This window comes from Tiliqua scincoides, chromosome 1 (assembly GCF_035046505.1).
Source record: "Tiliqua scincoides isolate rTilSci1 chromosome 1, rTilSci1.hap2, whole genome shotgun sequence".
Lineage (NCBI taxonomy): Eukaryota > Metazoa > Chordata > Lepidosauria > Squamata > Scincidae > Tiliqua > Tiliqua scincoides.
Window position 1 is genome coordinate 206,414,654 of NC_089821.1, and position 22,308 is coordinate 206,436,961.

Consider the following 22,308-nt stretch of genomic DNA (forward strand, 5'->3'; position numbering starts at 1 on the left):
AAAGCAATGGGTTTGCTTCTGAGTAAATAGGGTTTCAGCTATGTGCAGCTGCACTTGGTCACAGCCGTTTGCTGTTGCTTGTCTCTGCTGTGAGTTGAATTGCACACTCCCAGTTGTGTTCCAAGTTGTATGTTATATGTAGAGCTTCTGGGTTAAGAGCAGAAGACTGCCTTTGCACTGTTTTGCACCAGATATAGCCTGAGAAATTCTGAGTGATAGATCACTTTTTTATGTTTTAGTTTTTTTCCTGTGCTGGTCTTCAATCACTGGTTCAAACATGAATTGATCACCAAAAATTAGCTATTAGTGGGGCGTTCACAGTCAACTAGCTACCTCTCTTCCTGCCTTGCTGGCCCTGCAAGGCATTCTGGAGCACTGCCATTATTCCATTCTCTTTCAAGTACCCCTAAAGGTCCTGCTGAGTGCCCCTGGGGGTACATGAACCCCAGGTTGGGAACCACTGTTCTATTAGTATGTTGTTTACAGTGCACTTAATACTCTGACAGTGTTTACAAAAAGGTTGTGGAGACCAGAATTAAAAAATCTACTGAATGCAAATATATTTTATGATCTTTTACTTTATTTTTAATAAATTAGATGGTACAGTTCTTAGATAACAATTACTGGACATTTTTCAGGATCTGGCGTCGGGTAAAATCAGACAAAATTATAGTCAGACACCTCCCTAAGTTAAACCCCCGACTTATCCAAGGGTCATAGCAAATTCCATGATTCTGGGCTCAAAACCTGCCCTCGTCTTATCTGTGAGATCAACTTATGGGCGGGTGTCTGCGGTATATACCTATCTAGTGAAGTTATCACTTTATTTTTGTGGTTCTGGTCCAAAAACAATTATGCCACCATCAGTCTTTTAGGTGCCATAAGACACTGTTTTTGTATTTACGTGAACACCCAAAACTTCAAGTGGTCATACATATATAATTTGAAGAGCAACAGAGTAAAGCCCGCGTCTTTTGCAATGGATGTAAGTCAACAAGGGATGACCAGGATTCTTGAAAAAGCAGGACTTCCAAGTATGCTTTCCACTTTATGTTCCCATTTTATATTTATTGCTATGTGCATGTCTAACATGGAGGCCCTTTTAGTGTTATGTAAGCCACAGAAGAGCTGCTTTTCCAGGAGCAGCTCATGTATAGCTGAGATATGATTAAATGGTTGAAACATACAGAAACTGATTGTGTGAATCCCAGCTATGGAACTGGCACTATGGAGCATGATGATTCTATAAGGGGGAAAAAAAACCTGTGCAATCAGCCCCCACCCTTGTGTTTAAATGTGAGTTCATTTAAACACTGCTCCAGCTGTGCAGGAACCACTTGGAGAGAAATTGTTCTCACAAAGCTAGAATAACATTTCAAGGGCCCCAGCTGCATACACATCAGAGGAAATTCACCCAATATCAAATATACCATATATACTTTAGCATATAGCCCATGATTAACATAGGTTCCCATTTCAACCTATCTAAGGAATTCCTAATACATACCCATAGTTTGTTGCCCTTTCTCATATCTTTATGGAAACTTAAGACTTGCTCAAGATATATAGTAGAATAACCAAAAAGGTTTTAACCACATCTACCCAAGTTCATCAACAGTGCAGATGAGGAAAGGAAGATGCTTGCAATCCTACATTTCTCCTCCTCTCTCTGGATTCAGCAGTTGCAGACCTCCATTGTATTAGATGGGGCAAATGTCCCAAGCATGAGCCTCTAGCACCCCACGGAAGCCTCTCTTGGGCTCCAGACGGGATTGGAAACAGTGCTCCCGGTTTCCCAGAAGCATAGTTTATAGCATCAGGGTACCTCAGAGAGGGTATCTCAAAGAGAGAAGCAGCCCTGAGTTCTGTGAGGCTCCCTGAGTCTTGGGTGAGTTGGGGGGGTCACTTTTTTGCACAGGGGGGCAGCAACAGCCCACGGGCGGGGGGTGCCATCATGGACCTTTGCCCTGGGGCATGGGGCTGGGGTGGTCTGCCACTGGGTTTCAGAAGTGTGGTGAAGCTTAGGGACTGCTCAATGTTGCCATCCCCCAAAAACCCCAGAAAGAGGAAAAAGCAGCCAGTTATCTTACTCCTTCCCACACAATCCTTTCCAATAAAACAGGAAATGTGGATCCTGATGAGAACACCAGAATGTCCACACGTTCTGTTTCTTTCTTTTTTTAAGAGACTGCAAGGAAAGGGTGAGTTAAGTGGCTGTTTCCCTACTCCTGCTCCTTCTTCCTACAGTCCCTTTAAATTTAAAGGGATGGGTGCAAGGAAGGTGAGTAGAACTGATTACCACTGCCCACATCTGAAAAAACCGCTTCCCTATCCACCTATTTTCTCACAATCTCTTTAAGATTAAAGAAACCACATGAGGAAGGTGTGAAGTGAGTGGGTAGGGAAGTAGATAATCCATTTCCAACTCATGGTCCCACTTTTAGTAAGCAGAAGCAGATTGATGCAGCTCCATCTTCCACTGTGGCAGACTCAGAGTGAAGGACACCCTGAGATTGCTGCTCTCTGCACTTCCATTACTCGACATAGGCTGCATAGTTTATGCTATGAATAGGCCAACCTTACTGAAGCCGATACTAGTTTTTTAAGCCAACTACATCCAGCCAGCCATGTTGCTTAGCTCATCTGTGGCACACAGTGTTCCATTCTACCCAATGATGCATACACCATGGATACTGGTGCAACACTGGAAAAAAGCTGCATCGATGTAGCTTGGATGTCACACAGAGGCCAGTATAACTCTGGTGGCAGAGAGGCCAAAACAGGGAGGAGGTTAGTGTATAACACATGGAAGGCATGGGAGGGATAAGAAGGCATTGATGTACACCATACCTAAATCCCACTTCAAACAAGGGGTGTGCTCATGCCAGAAAAAGGGTATACCAACAACAGAACTTGCATAGGTTGGCGTAATTCCATAAAGAACAAAGGGAAAGGGAAAAGCAGCATAAAACTGCACCTCCTGCCATCCACCTGCCCCACCCACTTCCCTCCAATGAGCATTTGATACAGGCTACAGATTTGGCAGCCAATCACAGCATACCAACACCAGTACTAAAGCCCCTACCAGGGAGACTACAGCTCAGATGAGAAGATGCACAGCTTATAACTATATCTCTCTGGTCTCTCAGGGGAATGTTAATTACAGGAACCAGGTTAAATGGGCACAATGCACAAAAGCAGCATTTTGCATAAATAATCTCTTGTACCTCCTAATACATATGAGAAAATTTTTTGTTAACCCTTGTCTTCTCAGAAATCTTATGCCAGATATTCTGCCCTTGGAGAATATTACACACAAACACCCAACCTGAATCTTAACCTTAGAAACCCAACAGGAGAAGTAAGGACAATGCACTGCACACACAGGTAAGGGGGAGGAATCCTATGCTGCAAGGTATCGATGCTGCATTCTGCCTCTCATGTCTTTACCCTCCCCATTCTGACCCTTTGGGATTATCACATATGTTTCTGCTGTCAATGGTGTTACCTAATTATCCCTTCCATTTGCAACACGTAAGAGCAGGGAATGTCTGCTTCCTTTTGCTGAATGCCACTCCAACCATTGCTAAACATTAATGAGAATGCATTTTGTTCTTTAGGTCTGCACTGTAACCTCAGGAGGTTGAATAGCGGTCCTTTGCAGAGTTCTACTGCAGCCCCTCAAGAGATGGTAAGGAAATGTACTGATGTCACAACAATGACACATGGTTTTCATATCAATGACATGCTGGTGTCATGGTGATGTCGCACCAATGATGTGCCGAATTTAATGCTGACAAGACACCAATATCAGGACATCAAGTTGCCATTCTAACAAAGCTTTGTTGGTGTTTCCATAGATGCTGGAGATGTTACTGCAACTGCATTTGGCATATGAACCTGGTTGCACTGGTGTTGATGCTCCATCAGCATGGCATTGCCAGGATGGGCTGGGGATATAATGCATATCAGTGTGGCATTCAAATAGGATGAGCTGCTAATTATATAATATTTTTAACCTATCTGAAACTAGGTCAAAATCAGAGATGTCCCAAGGGTGGGTTTCACTTGGTGCAAAGCTTCAGCAGCTCAGCATTCTGGAAGTTCGGGGGTAACAGAATGACATAGGGCGCAATCCTAACCCACGCTGGAGCAGGCAAGCCAGGAGGCTTGTGCTGCATCCAACGCGGGATTGCAGTGAGCAGCGGCTCAGCCATGGGCAAGGGGAAGCTCTTCCCCTTACCCGTAGGTAAGGGCTGCACGCCCCTATAGGTCTCCTCGGACCTGCACCACCTCTGGGGATGGCGCAAGTCCAAGAAGAGCGGAGCGGCTTGAAGCCGCTCTGCCCACCCAGGGGACGGGGGTTGGGATCCGGCATAACCGCCTGGTCCCGCCCCCGCCCCCAGCTCCCCACATTCCCGCCTCTGGGCCCGCCCTCCCCCGCCTTCTCCCTGCACAGTAACAGCCCCTCCCCATGCCCCCCCATGCCTACCTTTGCTGCTTATGTCGGCACGCTCGCGCCGACACAAGCAGCAGCATGGGAGCCACAGTGGAGGCTTCTGCCTCCATCCACGTCGGCGCATCTGAATGTACCGACACAGCTCCTGCCTAAGGAGGCGCAAATGTGCTGTAAAGCATGTTTGCGATCGTCCAGGGCCACCTATACCGGCATAACTGCCAGTTAGGATTGCACCCATAATCACATTGCCCCTGACCTTCTGGCCTATTGCATTACATTAAACATGAAAAGCCCACCTCTAGACCACTTCCATTCGGTGTTCTTCAGCTTGCTCTGGTTCTAGTTGCTTTGTGGTCTTGCCAGCATGTGGTGAAAACATTGTAGGCAAAAGTTCAAGGTGACTGGGACCAGAGTGGACCAAAGATCACTAAACAGGGGGTCAGGCAGTGTAGCGTCACTCCTTCTTAAGGTGTCACCCACTTGGCCCACATCGGCTGCACCGTTATGATGCCATTGGTAACAATATATTTAAACATGTGCAAAATGCTTAAGTGTTACTTTGAGACTGCAAAGTAGAAAGTGCCAACTCACAAGTGTGCATGCTACTGTTTTAATCAGAGGAGCAGTACAGAGTCTGGGGGATGTTTAAACCTATATTTTCCTTCAAGGCAGCAAATGCAATTCCTTACTCTTCCCTGGTTGACTTATCTAGGATTAAAAGTTATTAACAGATTTTTGGAAGGGTATAAAGCAGAACTAATGACAATGCAACAGTGCTGATTTTTTATGTCCCTTTAGTAAAGGATCTTCACTAGTTCAAAATACTCATCTTCCAGTAAAGAAAGTTACACCAAAAAAAGTCTTAAAAGACTGAAAATATAGCACACTCTCAATGATAAGCATATAAAACTGGTTTTCTCTAGTGTAGATGACATACCTTTATCACATGATGCTTTCCATGCAGTGCAGGTATCCTGAACATTTGGCACCAATACGTTGTGTCTTTGTCTGGTATAGGCACCTGTCTTAATTAAAGGAAAAGGCAAATATAAAAGTACAATTTTGATCCATATACATTTGCTAAAAATTTTGCTCACCTTACCTTAATATCCAACAAAAGCAAAACCCAGAGTAACTTACGTCGTGGTTTATCAAGTCAAAGTATGGCAAAGAGGGAGAGATAATAGCAGTCTTCTCGGTGTTCAACAAGCGCAGGCTCTTTGTCCCTCTATTCAAACCATGGTAATTCGGGCCTCCTTCTCTAAAGTCTTTGTCACCGTACGCCCATATCACCCTCACTGTGCTCTCCTTGGGGAAAAAAAAACAAAACATTGTGGGTTCAATATAAGACTGGAGGGGGAGACTCCACGAAGAGAGAAGGAGGAAAAGGCTAAAGTGGTGGAGGAAAGACCAAGAGCCCCACAGCCCTCACCCACTGGTCAGAAGGCAACCTACTTTGTCTCCAGGGCCAGCCCCCATCTGGACTAGGGCAGGCAGGCAATGCCCAGGGCAGACACTCTTGGAAGCTGGACCAGGAGCCTGCAAAGAGCCTCAGTTTGAACAGAACCACACATCCCTTGGTCCACTGAGTGAAGAGGAATGATAGCAAAGAGTGGCAACTATCCCTGGGACAGTGATCCTTCCAGTGTACAAGCAAGACAACCTTCTTCACCCCTTCTAACTAAATAAACTCCTTTATCGGCAACAACTGTGAGCCTTTGCATTTCTTTGCACCTCATTCTCCTTTAGGGTGTCATTCCCCATACCCTACAATGTACATCTCCCATCATGGGAAAAGCAGAAGAGGAGAAAAGCGCCCGCAGCATCGCCTTCTGAATTGGAAAGGTGGGATATAAATATTATGAAAATACCAACATATTATATTTTTCTCCCCATCCTGCTACAAAGAGGATGGCCACTATATCACTGGTGTATGTGAAGAAAACAGACACTGTAATCTAATGGAGAGAAAGTTTAAGGGAGATCAGCAGAGGAACCAGAACAGATATCCTCCACAAAAAGATACTTTCATGGCTCAATCTTATTGAGGGCCTGTGTTGGTAGAACATTTGTTCTGCCAGCAGCACTGTCACAAAAGCATTGTAAAGCACTTTGTGACAGCATGAGGCCCAGGTAAATTAGCAAAAAGGCCACAGCTGGAGCAGATAATTCCAGTGCAGGGATGAAAAGAGGAAGGGGAGAGAGCAGGGAGCGGGTGCAAAGGAGCAACAACGGCGGATTGGGCCTGGGAAGGAGATGGGGTTGGTGGTGCCAACTAGAACCATATCCAAACCCCCTTTCCAAGGCCAGACCCAACTGCACGGATCAATGCAGACTTGTACTGCGGACTTGAGATCTCCAGCGAGCAAAAATCGCCTGCAGGATTCAGCAAAAGCTGAACTGGAACTGGCACCACTGCATTGCTGCACGGGGATTTAGGTAGGATTGGGCTGTCAGTTAAGGACAGAACAACAGATGTATCAGTGTAGCAAGGACAATACCCCATATAACGTAACTGTTAATCCAGCCCTGAGAATTAGAGATTTACAAAAGTTTTATTTTTGGAACTGCTTTATTTACTCAGTCTTGATTTAACTCTCTTTTCTCCTGCTAAGTGAGATTTATCATCAACCTCTTTACCGTAATTCTCTTGTCGTTGGAATCACAAGTGTAAAGCTGCCGACTGAAAGCGAGAATCGTATGGGTGCCATTTTCCATGGCATGCTCCAGATGGTAGTCCTGCTGAGAGTCTTTTTTTAATGTTCTGTCTGCCATTGTAAAATAATCCTATTGAAAACAGAAACCAAAAACACCATCCTGCTGTTATTTTTATTTTTAATGAGTAGAAATTCACAACCTTTTCAGGTTTTTTTTCCCCTGGGGAAGGCAGGAAGAGCAAAAGCATATGCTGCAATTTTCTGAGCAAGGCTTTTAAATTAGCAAATATGAAAATCACTGAAACAGAGGCATAATCTCATTTCAAAGTACCTGTATAGAGATTTTTTTTAAAAAAATCTGCCCACCTCACAAAAAAGGAAAAAGATACAATAAAAGGCAACAGACCAAATATACCTGTACTGTAACAACAAAAGCATCAGTGGATTTGCTCATAGCAGAAACATTTCAAGAAAATATGAGGGCTATTCAGAAAGTTATCTCCATTTGGCTTTAAAAAAAAAAAAAAGAATAAAGGAAACAATGTAATACTGCTCAAAAGTTACATACATGCCAGCACTTCACTTCCAGGTAATCTCCACTTCAGGTGAGGCAATTGATTTATCCTGGGAAAAACTATTGTCTCCCCTTGTCAAGAAAGTTGCTGCTGGGGAGCTCAGCCGGCTTGCATTCTGTGTAAACAGAAGGTGTGAGTCTTCTCTATGACAATGCTCAGGCATGGGCAGCTACTTTCTTGGGGAGGGGAGACAATCGCCATCAATTCAGATGGAGATTATGTGAAAGTGAAGTGCTGACATGGTATGTAACTTTTGAGCAGTATTACATTGTTTTCCTTCATTCTTGCTTTTTAAAAGGCAAAGGGAGGTTACTATTCGAATAGCCCTCATACAGGCAGTTCTCATTATCTGCTACAGTTAGGTCCCTGGAAAACCTAGTGGATACTCAATTAGCAGATACCAAATCATTGAGCCTATAGAAAAAATGGGGTCAGGTTCCAGGGGATCCTCTTCATCATACACTCTATGAACTTGAATCTCAACTTGAAGTATATGGGGCTGGGTGATAATGAGGGCTCATCAGCATCTCCAAAAGCTAATGCTTCTTCCCCCTTGCTAGATATCTCTCAATGCATTGATGGTTGCTGGCCCAACAACCATAGAGATCAGCAGTGGGGAGGAGATTGCTTCACCTGTCCTCCTCCTCCACCTGTCTCTTGACTCATTCCTGGGCTTGCCTCAGCCCCAGAGCAGCCCGCCAGCCTTCCAGAGACCTTTCATCATCACCAGGGTAGTGAAGGTTCAGTTGGAGTTCCTGAGATGGTGCCCAAGGTAGTGGGGCAAGTTTGGAAACAGACACAAATGTGTCTGATGAGTCTCCATGGGACAATACCAATGCAAATCTGATGTGGCACCAGCACAGTATACTCAGAGAACAGAGTCACAGATAATGAGAGGCAGGTGACAAAACTGCCCCTCACAGATAAGCAAATTCACAGATAGCGAATTCACATATAGATAGAACTGACTGTAGTTATATATTTTTTTAAAATCCATATGAATACTAATATAGATTGAATTTCTCTGCATTACACTCACAGGTTAGAGGTGAGTCTCCATTTTGTTTTCAATTTTGAAGACCACAGAATATATGAACTATTTTTTCCAAGTACATATATCTCAATGTGCTCTCCTATTCCAATTTTTTTTAAAAAGAAAGAATAAAACATCAAATGTTTTTATTAACAAATTAACACCTCAATCCTAACTTCATTTTATGAAAAATTAGCTTGATTGATTTCCAGTAGAATTTATTTCCCACTAAATGTGCCTGCACAGTAGGCTCTATGGAGTGCACAGATAAGTTATTCTACAGCTAATTCATTTATTTTCTGTGGAAAAAATTAAATAGAAATATGATATTGTTGTGTGCTCATCACATGACAAACCACAGGAATGTTTTAGTGTTTTTTGTGAGGAAAGATTATCCTAGCCCGCCCTCAATGTAGCAGAAGTATGATATAATGTGTAAGCTGCCTCGGTAATGTAGTGTCATTAACCTCTTCACCCCTGAATTCTTTGTCGAAATGTGCAGCTGGCTTTCTGACTCTGCCCTTCCTCTCCAGGTCACTGCAGGCCCAATTGACATGTAATGCAAAAGACCTTCCATAGGGTAGAGCAGCAATATGGTCTGTGCTGTTCTTAGGTTACTTGGCCTTTTGGGCAATTGTTTGCTATTTTCTTCAGTGCCAGGCCTTCACCTCTAAATGCTACAAGACCTTCCGTTATCCTATACTGCAGTGGTATTCAAACTGGGGCGTCGTGACACCCCAGCCTGTGGGTCCTGGCCTCTGCCCCCTTAAGGGAAGGCAGCTCAGGGGGGCTGCAGGGGCTTGGGTGCACTTGCCCAAGCCTCCTGCAGTCTCCCAGGGGTGCGGGGAGCCCTGCACAACCTTCAGCAGGGCTCCCCAGGTCAGGAAAAGCGAAAGCGGAGCTATCGCACCCTGCTCTGCAAAACCGGAAGCGGAGCACGATCGCTCCGCTTTCCCTTCCGACGGGGTTGCAGGGACTGGGGTGCACCCTAGTCCCTGCAGCAGCTGTCCCTGTGTGCGGGGAGCCCTGCGCAAGTGCCTGCAGGGCGCCCCAGGTCAGGGAAAGGGAGAGTGGAGCAATCTGCTCTGCCTCCGCAAAAGCGGAAGTGGAGCGTGATCCCCCCACTCTCCCTTTCCCTGACCTGGGGTGCCCTGCAGGCGCTCGCACAGGGCTCCCCGCACACAGGGACGTCTGCTGCAGGGACTGGAGGGTGCACCCCAGTCCTTGCAGCCCCCTGAGCGATGCAATCCTGGGGATCGCGTCGCTGCCTTCCCCCTGCCCTTGCTGCCTCCCCCCCCCGCCCCCGCAAAGACTTACTGTGGGTTTCAAACTCCTGGAGAGTTTGAAAACCGCAGCTATAGCTGGGTCCCTTTTTGGGAGAAGGGCGGGATAAAAATAAAGTTTTTTATTATTATTACTGCAATGCTTCCTCTCCATTCCTCCAGCACTTGTTTCACCCACTGCACACACAGGGCCCAATTCTGTCAGAAGCTGGACAGAGAAAGATTTCCTTCTCTTTGGGCATCCTCACCCTGATGCTGAGCAGATACCATCTGGTTCCTGCTCAACACCACCATCCTATTAGGTTTCAGGGGGCCTCCTTATGGTATCACATTGCCACTCAGCCTTTGAGGTTGTGGTGCTTCCAGTGCCTAAAGAAGATCCATCTCACTTCCTTTGCAGCACTTCCCCTTGAAGGATTGGCACCATCCTTACACACAATGAATATCTCCATCAATTTCATTCTTTCTTTCCTTGTTACCTGCACTGTACCTACCAACTGCGACAAACATTGCCAGACAAAATTCTATCCCCCACCGTAAAAGAGTGTAAGTACGTTATCCTGCCCTTCATGACAGTCAACAACAAACTGGCAAGGAACCAAAAAATTCCTAATCACCACCAAAACTGGTGACCAGATAAACCAATGCAGTTCAACAAAGGTGGGGGTGGGTTTGCCATCCCATGCCATGAGGAGATGCTGAGAAAGAGCACAAACCTACAGCCACCTGTAGCCACCCTAGCATCTTCCAAACTCTCTTACCTCCCTCTCCCGCCATCAAGCCTCATGCCTTCTCAACAGAAAGGGACAAATCCCTCACTTACCCCTGTGTCTAGCTGGAGGATAGAACACAATTCCCAAGTATCCATTACCAATAGTGATAGCAACCATGTCCATGTAATGTATAAACTTGGTCTTAAGAGTCCTGTTGACCACCAGGAGAAAGGGTAGGTACCACTTGTTAGGGATACAGGAGACAAATTGCTGGGAAGCATGTCCCATATCCTCCAGTCCAGATTTACTGGTGGACACAGGTAGTTGGCATTCATTTACTTCCTATCTTGAGTATAGGCTATATTATGAAAACATTGTGTATGTTTTGTATGCCTAAATCAGCATTTAAACCAAAATCCAAGCACAAGCAATTATAGACTTGTGGGTGGAGTCAAATAATTAGCTACTTTTCACTCACTGGAAGTCATTTAGAAATTGAAGCAACAAATGGTAAGTTGATTTTACATATCATAAAAGATGGGGTGTGTAATTTTCTGCAGATGAAGGCATTGATGATGAATTGCTCCTCACATGCTGTTGACCCTCCTCTTACTCTCTCAAAAGGGATTTGCAGTTGATATGGTTTCTGATTAGAGCTATACAAAATGGCAGGGAGAGTAATTTCTTATGGATGTAGTAAAAAGCCCTGTAGTAAATAAGCCCTGTTTTATCCTTGAAGAATGTCAGCACAGCTGCACAAGGAACCTTGAGGAGAAAATCACAGCTGTCATCACATGCTTGAACATGTGTATATATGGGAAAGAAACCCTCCAAGCACTTCACAACTTGCAAGTCATTTTGCCTTGTCCCATTAGTGAACAAAACTACTTGACAATACTGAGGCTCTCCAACAGGATTATTTATAGGCTGGTTATTCTATTGTATCAGTACATGCAGACCATTATGTTTGTGAGAGACTAATGTTCTGAGTGAGTATAAGTTGTCTTTGGCTGCTGTCATTGAACCAGAGTCAGTGGCTACTGTGTTGATGCTGGATGTAAGAAGCCTACATCTCATTACCTCTCAGTCTAGCCTACTTATCCTCAACATGATTGTTGAGAGGGTAAAAAAAAAATGCAACTCTGAAATCTTTGGAAGCGGGGTGAGATACAAATGTAGTAAATGAATAATCATTTTAATTAGAGTTGACTGAAGATGTACAAAATTGACACAGGAATTGAAAACAGTGAAGGAAAAGAGGAAGTATTGCTTCAGGCATCCCCAGCTGTGTAATAATTTTGAACTGACTTTGGATACACTAAGTGGAAAACAAGAAGGGGCTATAATTGGTACAACAGAGAGCACAGACTTGTATTTATTTTACAGGACTAAGATTATAAAGCCTACTAATATATTATTATTATTATTATTATTATTATTATTATTATTATTATTATTATTATTATTATTATTATTAACAGTATTTATATACCACTTTTCAACTAAAAGTTCACAAAGCGGTTTACAGAGAAAAATCAAATAACTAAATGGCTCCCTGTCCCAAAAGGGCTCACAATCTAAAAAGATGCAAAAGAATACCAGCAGACAGCCGCTAGAACAGACACTGCTGGGGTGAGGTAGGCCAGTTACTCTCCCCCTGCTAAAAAAAGAGGAGCACCCACTTATATATACTGCTCAAGGTTATACTGCATATACTGCTCAAGGTTTCCATTTCTCCACTATATTAGATGCCCTCATCCAGGCCCATGAGCGTGCATGTATAAATATAAAAGTGGAATATCTGGGAATGAAACTTGTTTGTTGAACCTCACAGTTACAGAATAAAAAGGAATAATTTTTTTCCTAATCTTTGACTGCAGCCTAGTACACTGCAGAGCTCCCTGAATATCATGGCAATTACTTCCTGTCTTTGTGTCCCACTGCTTCCATGCGTAAGATGTGTGCAAATGTTCACCACATACAGCAACATTTGCATTCCTTCCTGCAATACTTATAATAATTCAGGTTTCCTCCTGAAATACAACCTACAAGCAGGAGCCTTTATTGAACTGGGTGGGATTCAATCAAGATTTTTGTAAAGGAGGGTAAATAGGTCAGTAGTAGACCACATGTTTCATATATGTGTCAATACCAAGTGTTCCGTTAAAAGGCTCTCCAGTAGCAGGTTTTGGAAAGACCTCTGTCTGAAACCTTTAGTGAGTTGCTGCCAACCATAGGAAATAGTATTGTCTGGTCTAGACGTACAGCACAATATTTCAATGTAATGGATAATTGCCAATGCACCAGAGTAAATTTGCACCTAGCTCAATTTATTAGGATACATGAACTAACTAAAATGCTGTGCCCAAATGGCTTGCTGTAATGCGTGGGTTCTCAAAGTGTGAGTTGCAACCCTCAGGCAGTGCGTAAGCAGCTTAGAGGGGGATTGCAAAGTTCTGAAGAGTCTTGTTCAGAACCAGGAATCTCTAGGCAGGGATGGGGAACACACCAGGGAGCTCAGCAACCTGGAAGTTTGGTGATGACACATGATGTCATTGCCAAATGTCCCAGGATGGCATCACGAGAAAATCACAATGCCGTGCAGCAGAAGAAGGGTTTATGCACCAACACAGACCACTTACAGGGAACAGTGGGAGGAGGATCAGTAGAGAAAAGCGGATGAATGGAAGTCAGTGTCCCCTGCCAGTTTGCTGCCTGGGGCATCCATTTCAGTTGACCTCAAGGATGGGACGGCCCTGCCTTATACATCTGGAATACTATGTACAGTTGTAGTCACCACATCTCAACAAAGGTATTGGAGCACTGGAAAAAGTGCAGAAATGTGCGACCTAAATTTTTGTACACTTTGTCTTCAAAGGAAGACTAGCAGCCCAATCATATCCACACTTTCTTGGAAATAAGCCCCATTGACTCTAATGGAACTTACTTCTGAATAGACATGCATATGATTGGGCTCTAAAGCATTTTGGATTCTTCTGTTTAGAACAGAGGTGTCCAAACATTTTGGCAAGAGGGCCACATCATCTCTCTGACGCTGTGTCGGGGGCCAGGAAAAAAATTTAATTTAATTAATTGAATAAATGTAGATAAATGAATTTATTAGAGATGGAACATATATGAATGAATGAAGGTCTTGCAGTAGCTCAAGGCCTATAAAAGGCCTTGTACAAAGCAAGCTTTCACAGATACGAAACAGCAAGCAGTGGAGGGAGGCCTCGTCCCACAGCTCACGTAAGCAGTCGAACAGTCACCCTCACACTAAGAGCGGCTGTGTCGGGCCAGCATGGGCTCCGGCAAGTCTCTGAAGGGTCAGAGGCTCATTGGAGACTGGGGGCTCCCCATGGGCCGGATTGGGAGCCCCAAGGGCTGCAAGTGGTCGGGGTTTCTGCACCCCTAGTTTAGAACAGAGGCAGGGAGGGGCCTGACAGAGGATAATAAAATTATGCATAATATGGAAAAGATGAAACAGAGAATTTCGTCTCCCTCTCCTGTAATACCAGAATGGGGTTGCCCAATGAAACTATTTGGCAGAAGATTCAGGACAAGCTCTTTGGCTAGTTAGTTTTAAGACATGTGAAAATAACCAAAGAGATGGCAAACTTACAACTTTTAGGTTCCCATAAATATGGGAACAACTTTGAATTGAGATGAAGCCATATAAAACTCACCAATAATTTGCAAACTTTGTAAAGGAACTATCTAGCCTAGTGCTTTTCAACCAGTGATACTAGTGTCATGAGTAGTACTTCACAGTATGGCAGGTGACCCATGAGGACCTTAGGGCACTATGTGGCACTGTCCTATCTGGCACAACCCTAACTGGGAGTTAGGATTTGGCCCTTAGCCAATTTTGTACTAATTTCTACACTTCTTGAAAACGCAGTTTCCAGTATTAACAGTATTTATATACCGCTTTTCAACAGAAAGTTCACAAAGTGGTTTCACAAACAACTAATGGCTCCCTGTCCCAAAAGGGCTCAAAATCTAAAAGGATGCAAAAGAACAGCAGCAGACAGCCACTAGAAAAGACAGTCCTGGGGTGAGGAGGGCCAGTTACTCTCCTCCTGCTAAATAAAAGAAGAGCACCCACTTAAAAAGTGCCTCTTACCCAGTTAGCAGGGGTTAATATGCAACCCTGGAAAGCTCTACAAAATATTCCCCCCATATTTTCCTGTTTAGTAGAACTACGTTTTGGGGAGAATGTGATCTTTTCAAGTTCATTCATGCAATGCCTTGTCCTGCTAATACAGAATATCGCACAGATATGAAAAGAGAGACATATTAATAAATTTTACATCATTCCTTTTTTTCAAAATGCATATTAAATGAAAGTATTACAAATGATGGCTGGATTAATTTCTGTGGTTCTTCACTGTTAGCCTTGGGCATCTTTTTGTATCCCAGTGCCAGTGCTAACAGAAGTACATCTGTATACAACTAGTGGCAAACTATACAGCCATGTCTCCCTGTACCTCACAACTAAAATGCCAGGGGGCTTCTTAAAGAAATGCAGATTTTCCCAAGTTACCCAAGGGCACAGCATGTCTCCAACTAAGCAGCAGCTGAGATATGTCAGGGTGGTTCATGCTTTCTATTTCCACCCCCTTCCTGTCATTCAGTTTGTTTTCTAAACATTTTTTGTAGCTGTTGGCATCAGTGCATTTAAAATGACATACAGTTCTTTTCAGTGTTTGCTGGCCTTTTAAAATCTATTCTGAGTACCTCTCTATAAGCAATCCTAAATTAATTATATGGGATACATTGATAAACAGATATCCTTTAATTTGAGTGTCAGCTAACAAGCAAGGGTTATAATGAATTATACACCACTCTCAAGTACTAATGAAGCGCTATTCACAAAAGGGTTTATGCCTCGAGTAATGACTATTTTTGTGTAAAGCGTTCAACAGAAGGCTTGTACAATGCAACCCTCTTGTGTAACTTGCACAAAATAGGCATTCATAAAAGAGGATTATTCTCTGCAAAATGGATCTCCGCTACTACGTGCTGCGGGTGGGGATGCACAATTCCAGATGGGTGGAGACCAAGGAGGAGGCCTAGAACTGAGCAAGAAAATGCAAGCTGTGTCAATTCATGAGCACAAAAGAGATGGGTTTTTTTTAAAAAAAAAAAACTGGATGCAAGAGTTAGAGCTGCCTTGAGCACTCTCATGGCAAGTAATCCACTGAAAAACTTACTTTGGCAATATTGCAAGAGTAATATAAGCATGAGCAGAGTGAGCAATTTCTCTGAGGCTGCACCCATCTTTATCCCATCAAGTATCTTTGCTTCACTGCACTGAGGTGTGTGTGTTTTCCTTGCTTAAACATATTCATAATTGCCTCACCAGTATGCAGTTACACTATGCAAAAATGCCCTGAAAATGTGCCTGAGAATAGCTATATAGCACTTCCCAGTCCTATAAACATTCCCCCCTCTTTTAGTCAACTCTCACTCTTTTCCCTTCCTCACAGAAGAGCTATTAAGCATGCTTGAGAGGCCACTCTTATTTAGACATGCATCTTGCACTTTCCAAATGGTTAGTGAGGAGTTCCCACTCTAATCTCTGAACTCCTGGAACGTTTGGTCACTAATGCATCATACCCTGTCTTCTCTTCACTCATACACACTTTGAGAATGTGTGGACCCTCTGTAAAGTTCTTTTTTGTCTTTCTGTCTCCCTAACATAATTACACCCTTCAATCTGATTGATCTATTTACAAGGAGTTAATAGAATCCTCTTTCAAGTCTTATTACATCATACCAGATACTGAAGCAAAAGCCTCAGGTAAAACAAAATAGGAACATAAAGAAGACATGAGAGGGGGGTTAATTTATGCTTTTATTAAGTATTATGTGGTGTGGAGAAATATAGGAAATCAGTTCTGTTGAGAGCTCTGATTTTTTTGGTTTGTTTTGTATTTCTTATAAATGTTACATATTCTTCCATGCAAATTCCACCATTCAGATCTTCAACTGTGATTTTTTCACAGATCTGTTTGCAACATCTGACTATATTCAAATTGATGGAAGTTTTATAAAACTTTTATTTAAAAGGTCACATGAATTGTAAGCTTCTGGGACACATGGACTGATGTTTCTTTTCCTTTAAAAACCATGTAAAGCTGTCTTGGGCATTTGCTTTGGCATAGGAAAGGCAGGATACAAATCTATTGAATGAATGAATGAATGAATGAATGAATGAATGGGCACTATCCACCACTGCAAATGGTGAATGGCCAGGTCTGCATGCCAGTGGCCAGACAACGCCCACCAGGGTGGATAAGTCAGTGCAGGGGGTGGAAGGGAGGCAGAAAGGGGTGCAACAGGGCAGGGAGGGGGCGGATTGGGGCTGGGAAGGGGCAGTACAGGCAGCAACAGCGCATGCCAATATCTTATCTCCTTCCATGTCCCCTAACCAGGGTCCACACAGACTTGCACCTGCTATATAGCTGGCCAGTACAGGCTTACCCCAGGGCAAGGGAACAAATGTTATCTTATCTTGAGGAGGCTTCTGGAGCCCAAAAGTCCCCTGGGTTATATAGCTCATGCCACACTGGTGCAGCTACTTCATAGCACAAGAAGTTGCATTGCATTGGGTTGATTTGAGAAAATAAGGCAACTTTTAAGGGAGACCATGGGGTACTATTTTCTCATCCAACTAGGGGCCCAACTATACACTACAAAGTCAAACATTTTTGGATCAAATAAAATACTTCACAATTTACTTCTCTCTGCACTTGTTTGACGGATGTCTCTCCCTTTTTTCTTTTCTATAGGATGAGGCCATTTTCCTCCTTTCCCCAGTTTTTATGGAGTAAGTTTCTTATTTTGTGAAATCATCTGGTCAATTTCTCATGTCAATAATGGGGAATGGATGGCTTACATTCCCTCCATTGGGAAAACTGACAGTTTATTCCTACTTTCTGCTGCTTCCTGTTCTTTAACAAGTATTTAATCCATGAAATGAATTCAGGAGCCTTTTAAGAAGAATGTTATCAAATGCTTTTTGGGAGCCTAAGTACATAATGGGTACCAGATTTCCCCTATCTACATGCCTTGTTGGTACTCAAAGAATTCTAAGACGTTGATGAGTCAGGAAGACTTCTGATTCCCACGTTGATTTTTATACTACTACTACTAATAATAACTCAGTATTTATATACCCCCTTTCTGGTCATCGGATTACTCCTCTGACTTTATTCAAGGCGGTTTACATAGGCAGCCGTTTCTAAATCCCTCAAGGGGATTTTTACAATCATAGAGGTTCTCTCTTTCAAGAACCAACAACATTTCAGAATGGATCTTCCTGGTTTGGTCTCACTTCTGGCCTCCAGTTCTCCCACGCAGGCTGACAAGCAGCTCCATCTCTCACAAGGAGGGCAGCCAAGATGCTTCTTGCTCACACCAAGAGCAGGTGGAATCACTCAGCTGGGCTTGTCAGCTGCTTCAAGGTCTTGCCATTCTCAGCCATTCAGGGAGCTGCAGGTGTCCTCGAACTGGCAACCTTCTGATGTTATCTTTGGGCTAATGGAGGCTGTAGCCTCTAGACCAGACCTCCTGCCCTTATGCTGATTCCTCCCCAGTAAGGTTTGCTGTTTGATATATTTTACAGTTCTTCTAACCTTAAAAATGTTTTCTACCAATTGTCTTATTAGACTAAAAAGTTCATAATTTCCTGGCTCTCTTTTTAAATCACCATGCACTGCAACTAATTTCCTGTCCTTTGAAAAAGTGGGTTTTAGTTATGTTACTTCTTAAAAAAAAAAAAAATCACACAGTTCTTTCAGAATTCTTGGGTGAATGCCATCAAGGTCTGATGATTTGTTAGTTTCCAGTTGGTCAGTTAAAGTAAAGAAGCAATGTTATATGCTGTTGCTGAATGGAGCGGAGCATGTAAACCTGGGTAAATGTAGCTAAGGCTATGACAAGTACAGGTAATGTACAATACACTTTCAAATAGGATCAGGTTTCTTTATTCAGCCTATCTTGGGAACGCATGGCCAGATGGCTATTGCTGTCTTCATAAATTGAATGGACAAGAGATAACCATATATAAGCAAAAGTAATCATGTAGAGTGCAGACACTCTGAACAGTTCCCTACTACACAGCTTACTAAATAAACATTACTTTTGGGTCTAGGATCCAGATGGATTTAAAGAAAGTATTTAAGTACTACTCAGAAATTTCAGAAAATATGAATTAAAGAGATACATAATGATGAGTCAAGTGTAGCTTAACTCAGAAAACAGCTACTGCTTTAATCAAATCACTTGTTTCAATCACTTACGTGCTTATCAATCAATTCTTAAGCTAGAAATGACAGGTCATTGTTTGATTAAATCTAGCATGTCAGGTCTTCAGAGGGGAAGACTTTCCATAGGAACTGAAAGATGCAAAAGTATGCTGGAGAAAGGATTGGTTTCAGGGGCAGTAAAGGACTTTTAGTTATGAGGGTGCCTGCTGGGCACAGGGGAGAAAATATCTGACACTGCTGACAATCATAACTTATCAAGTATGTATAATTTTTGAGCATTTGTGTTCTAAGTGTGGTTTTGCCAATGCCCCCAACTGGGCCACTACCCACCAGGCCACTTACAGTTAAATCCTCACTTTAGGCAACGTTTAAAGGGATCCCCTGGGGCTCAGTCCCACCACGTGTGAACTCAAAACTTGATCTAGTATTGGCTCTGAGACAGAAGGCAGTTTCCCCAAATCCTTCAGACTTGCAAGAAGATTTTTAACCCTTTTACTGCCTGTCATATTAGTGCAGGACTTAGACACACACGCCCCCAATAAAATGATGCAGGTCACTGGAATGCTTCTAAGCCTAAGGCATACCTTCATTTATTGTGGCATTACTGTACTGCATTTCTTGATATGAAAAGTCAGAATGTTTGTTGAAGATATGTGATAAGAAATACACTTTCCAGTGCTGCCCAGAAGGATGTACGCACGAAATGACTGTGTTAGGCTGTGTCCTGTACAAACTTACCTGAGAGTAGGTCTTGTTGAACTTAGTAGGACTCAGAGCTCAAACCTATGCACGTCTACTCAGAAGTAAGTTCCAGTATAGCTAATGGGGCTTACTCCCAGGTAAGTGTGGATAGGATTGCTGCCTTGATTCTGAGTAGACATGAATAGGCATGTGCTGTTACAATGCAATCCCATGCATGTCTACTCAGAAGTAAGCCCCACGGAACTTAAGTGAGCATGGGATTGCACTGCAGCCTTCGAGAAGTACAGCCGAGTATGTGACTGAGCACCCCAGAACTCCCTTCCTTGTTACACGTTCAATGAGGAGGACGGTGCCTCTGAGCATGCAGAGAGTGCTCTCCGCCAGAGCCGGGTGGGCAGGCGCGGCTGGCTGGCTGGGCTCCCACTCCGGCCCCCCTCCACGTGGCCGACCCACCTCGCAGCGCTGCCCCCCCTCACCTGCAGGTAGGGCTTGCCCCCGTCCACTCCGCCCAGCACGAGGTCCGCCGAAGCCATGGCCCCCGTCGGGGAGAAGCCGAAGCCCACGTAGCCCCGGGTGCGCACCTCCAGGCGGAAGGCGATGCTGCCGCCTTGGTGCGCCCACCACAGCCGGTAGCGGGACGCGCCGTCCAGCACGGCGCTGTGCGGGTAGTGGCGCCCGCGCGCCGGCGGCAGCAGCAGCAGCAACCCCCAGGCCAGCAACAGCAGAGGCCGAGGCCAGGCGCGCATCCTCCCTCCCGGCCGGTGCCACGCGCGCTCCAGGTCGCGGCAGAGGCAGCACTGGCGCTGGCAGCGCGCCTTCCGCCCCGGCTGCTGCTGGTGTCTCTGGGCGCCTCCGCCAGTCGTGAGCCGGCTAAGGGGAGGGGGCGGGCACCGGTCACCCCGCCCCTCCAGGAGCTGGCCTCCGGGCTGAGTGGGGCAGAAGGGCAGGGGGGTGGCCGGAGGGAGGCTGGCCCCGCGCTCCCTGCAGGCTGAGGAGAAGGTGCCTCGCCTGCCTGGCAGTGGAGAAGTGGCGCCTGCCGCCTCGTGCTGCGCCCTCAGGTGCTCGAGGGCACCTCCAACATGAGCCTCACGCGGGCGTCAGCGGAGAGCCTCGGCGCGCAAAGCTGCTTCCCTCAGGTCCGGGCTGTGCGCGCCTGCAGTGGCTGCCTGGACCCGGGAGGGGGGCAGGAGGAAGGGACGCCAGGCAGGCTAGGAGCACCACTGCCAACCCTGCCCTGCTCACAGCTGGGCTGCGCGGGCAGGGGAGCTTGGCAGCCGCCCCGACGGCGGGAAAAAGTGACACCCCCCCAAGCCTCGCCCAGCTGGAGACGCCAAAGGCAAGCGGGTGGTCCTGCCGCAACAGGCTCTGCGCTGCTTCCAGGCAGAGAGGCGCTGAGGGTCGGGACTGGGTCGGGTCTTTGGTCGCTCAAGCGGCTGAGGAGCAGAAGCTGGCACTGGTAGCATCCCTGCGAGGGACCATCACGCACACACAAGCCCTGTGCTCAGTGAGCCTCTCGCATTGGGACTCCCCCCCCGCCCCCCCCCCCCACACACACTCTGCAGCCCTAAACCAGCCAGGGGCGAGATGCCATCTAGACAAGCCACAGCATATCAAGGCAATCAGGAAGGTGGAGACGGCGTTTCAGCATCATTTGGACATTTGATGCTGTTCTGTCTGGAGGGTTTGCAGGGCACGTCACAACATAGTGGAAACTGTCGCGGGAGACTATCAAAAACAGTCATAAAAAACATTGGCTGTACGTTCTCAAGATAAGGTATTGCTAATTAAATATGCCTTAATAACTTGTCAACACCTTTTCATACTTCTTGAGGAGGGGAAAGGTGGATTGATTAGATTATTCTTTTCAAATTGAATTTAGATCCTGGTTGCTAGCAATTCTGAGAGTTCAAATTCCAGGTAAACTTAGCAAAGGAGTAGAAGATCTTAATATTCTTGTCTATACAGATGTGTGCCACTTAAGGGGATACTTTCTCCTATCCCCATTGTTATGCGATTAGGTCATTAAGTGAACATTCAGTACGATCTATTGCCTTTGTTGGGTAAACGGACACTCCCTGCCAGACACTAGTTGGCTGCACAGGCTACTGGAGAGAGATTGCCTCTTTGCATTAAGAACCTCTCCATTGTGTAAACATACACTCTGCTGCAGGCTATGGGAGAGGTGATTGCCTCATTAAGAGCATCTTTATTGTGCTTTGGCCACCCTCCCTCCCTCATATATGCAGTCCATCATTAAGCAAACCGTTGTTAAACAGCAGACACCCATAGTGGCATCACCTTGAGCAAACTAGTTTCCAATCTCATGTGAGGCAGCCATCAGAGTTTAAATCTGAGGACTTTTAGACCTATGGCTGCTTCCCATCATCACTTTTTTTTTTTTTTTTGTTGCCTAAATGATGCTGTGATGTGTTTGTCTTTTGAAGGTTCAAGCAAATGTTGAAATTGTGGCTTTCTACATCTTGGAAAATTTGTGGAATGCATGCTGAGCCAGGAAGAATCTCAGCTTTTGTTGGAATGTACACCCCAATTTATCAACACGTTGTAGTCATGTGGATTTCCCCAAGTAGCTATATGAGTTTGGCAATC

The 22,308-nt window shown here is 44.8% G+C and overlaps 1 protein-coding gene across 1 annotated transcript in view; it reads right to left on the reverse strand.

Annotated features, from left to right (window-relative positions):
* Nucleotides 1-20,447, reverse strand: part of MOXD1 (monooxygenase DBH like 1) — a 51,910-nt gene extending 31,463 nt beyond the window's left edge. Inside the window, exons 1-4 of the mRNA XM_066622742.1 lie at nucleotides 20,178-20,447; nucleotides 7,100-7,246; nucleotides 5,600-5,767; nucleotides 5,397-5,480 (exon numbers count right to left, since the gene is read on the reverse strand). Coding sequence (XP_066478839.1) covers nucleotides 5,397-5,480; nucleotides 5,600-5,767; nucleotides 7,100-7,246; nucleotides 20,178-20,447 — 669 coding nt within the window. The remainder of the gene's footprint in view (nucleotides 1-5,396; nucleotides 5,481-5,599; nucleotides 5,768-7,099; nucleotides 7,247-20,177) is intronic.
* Nucleotides 20,448-22,308: the final 1,861 nt, after the last annotated feature.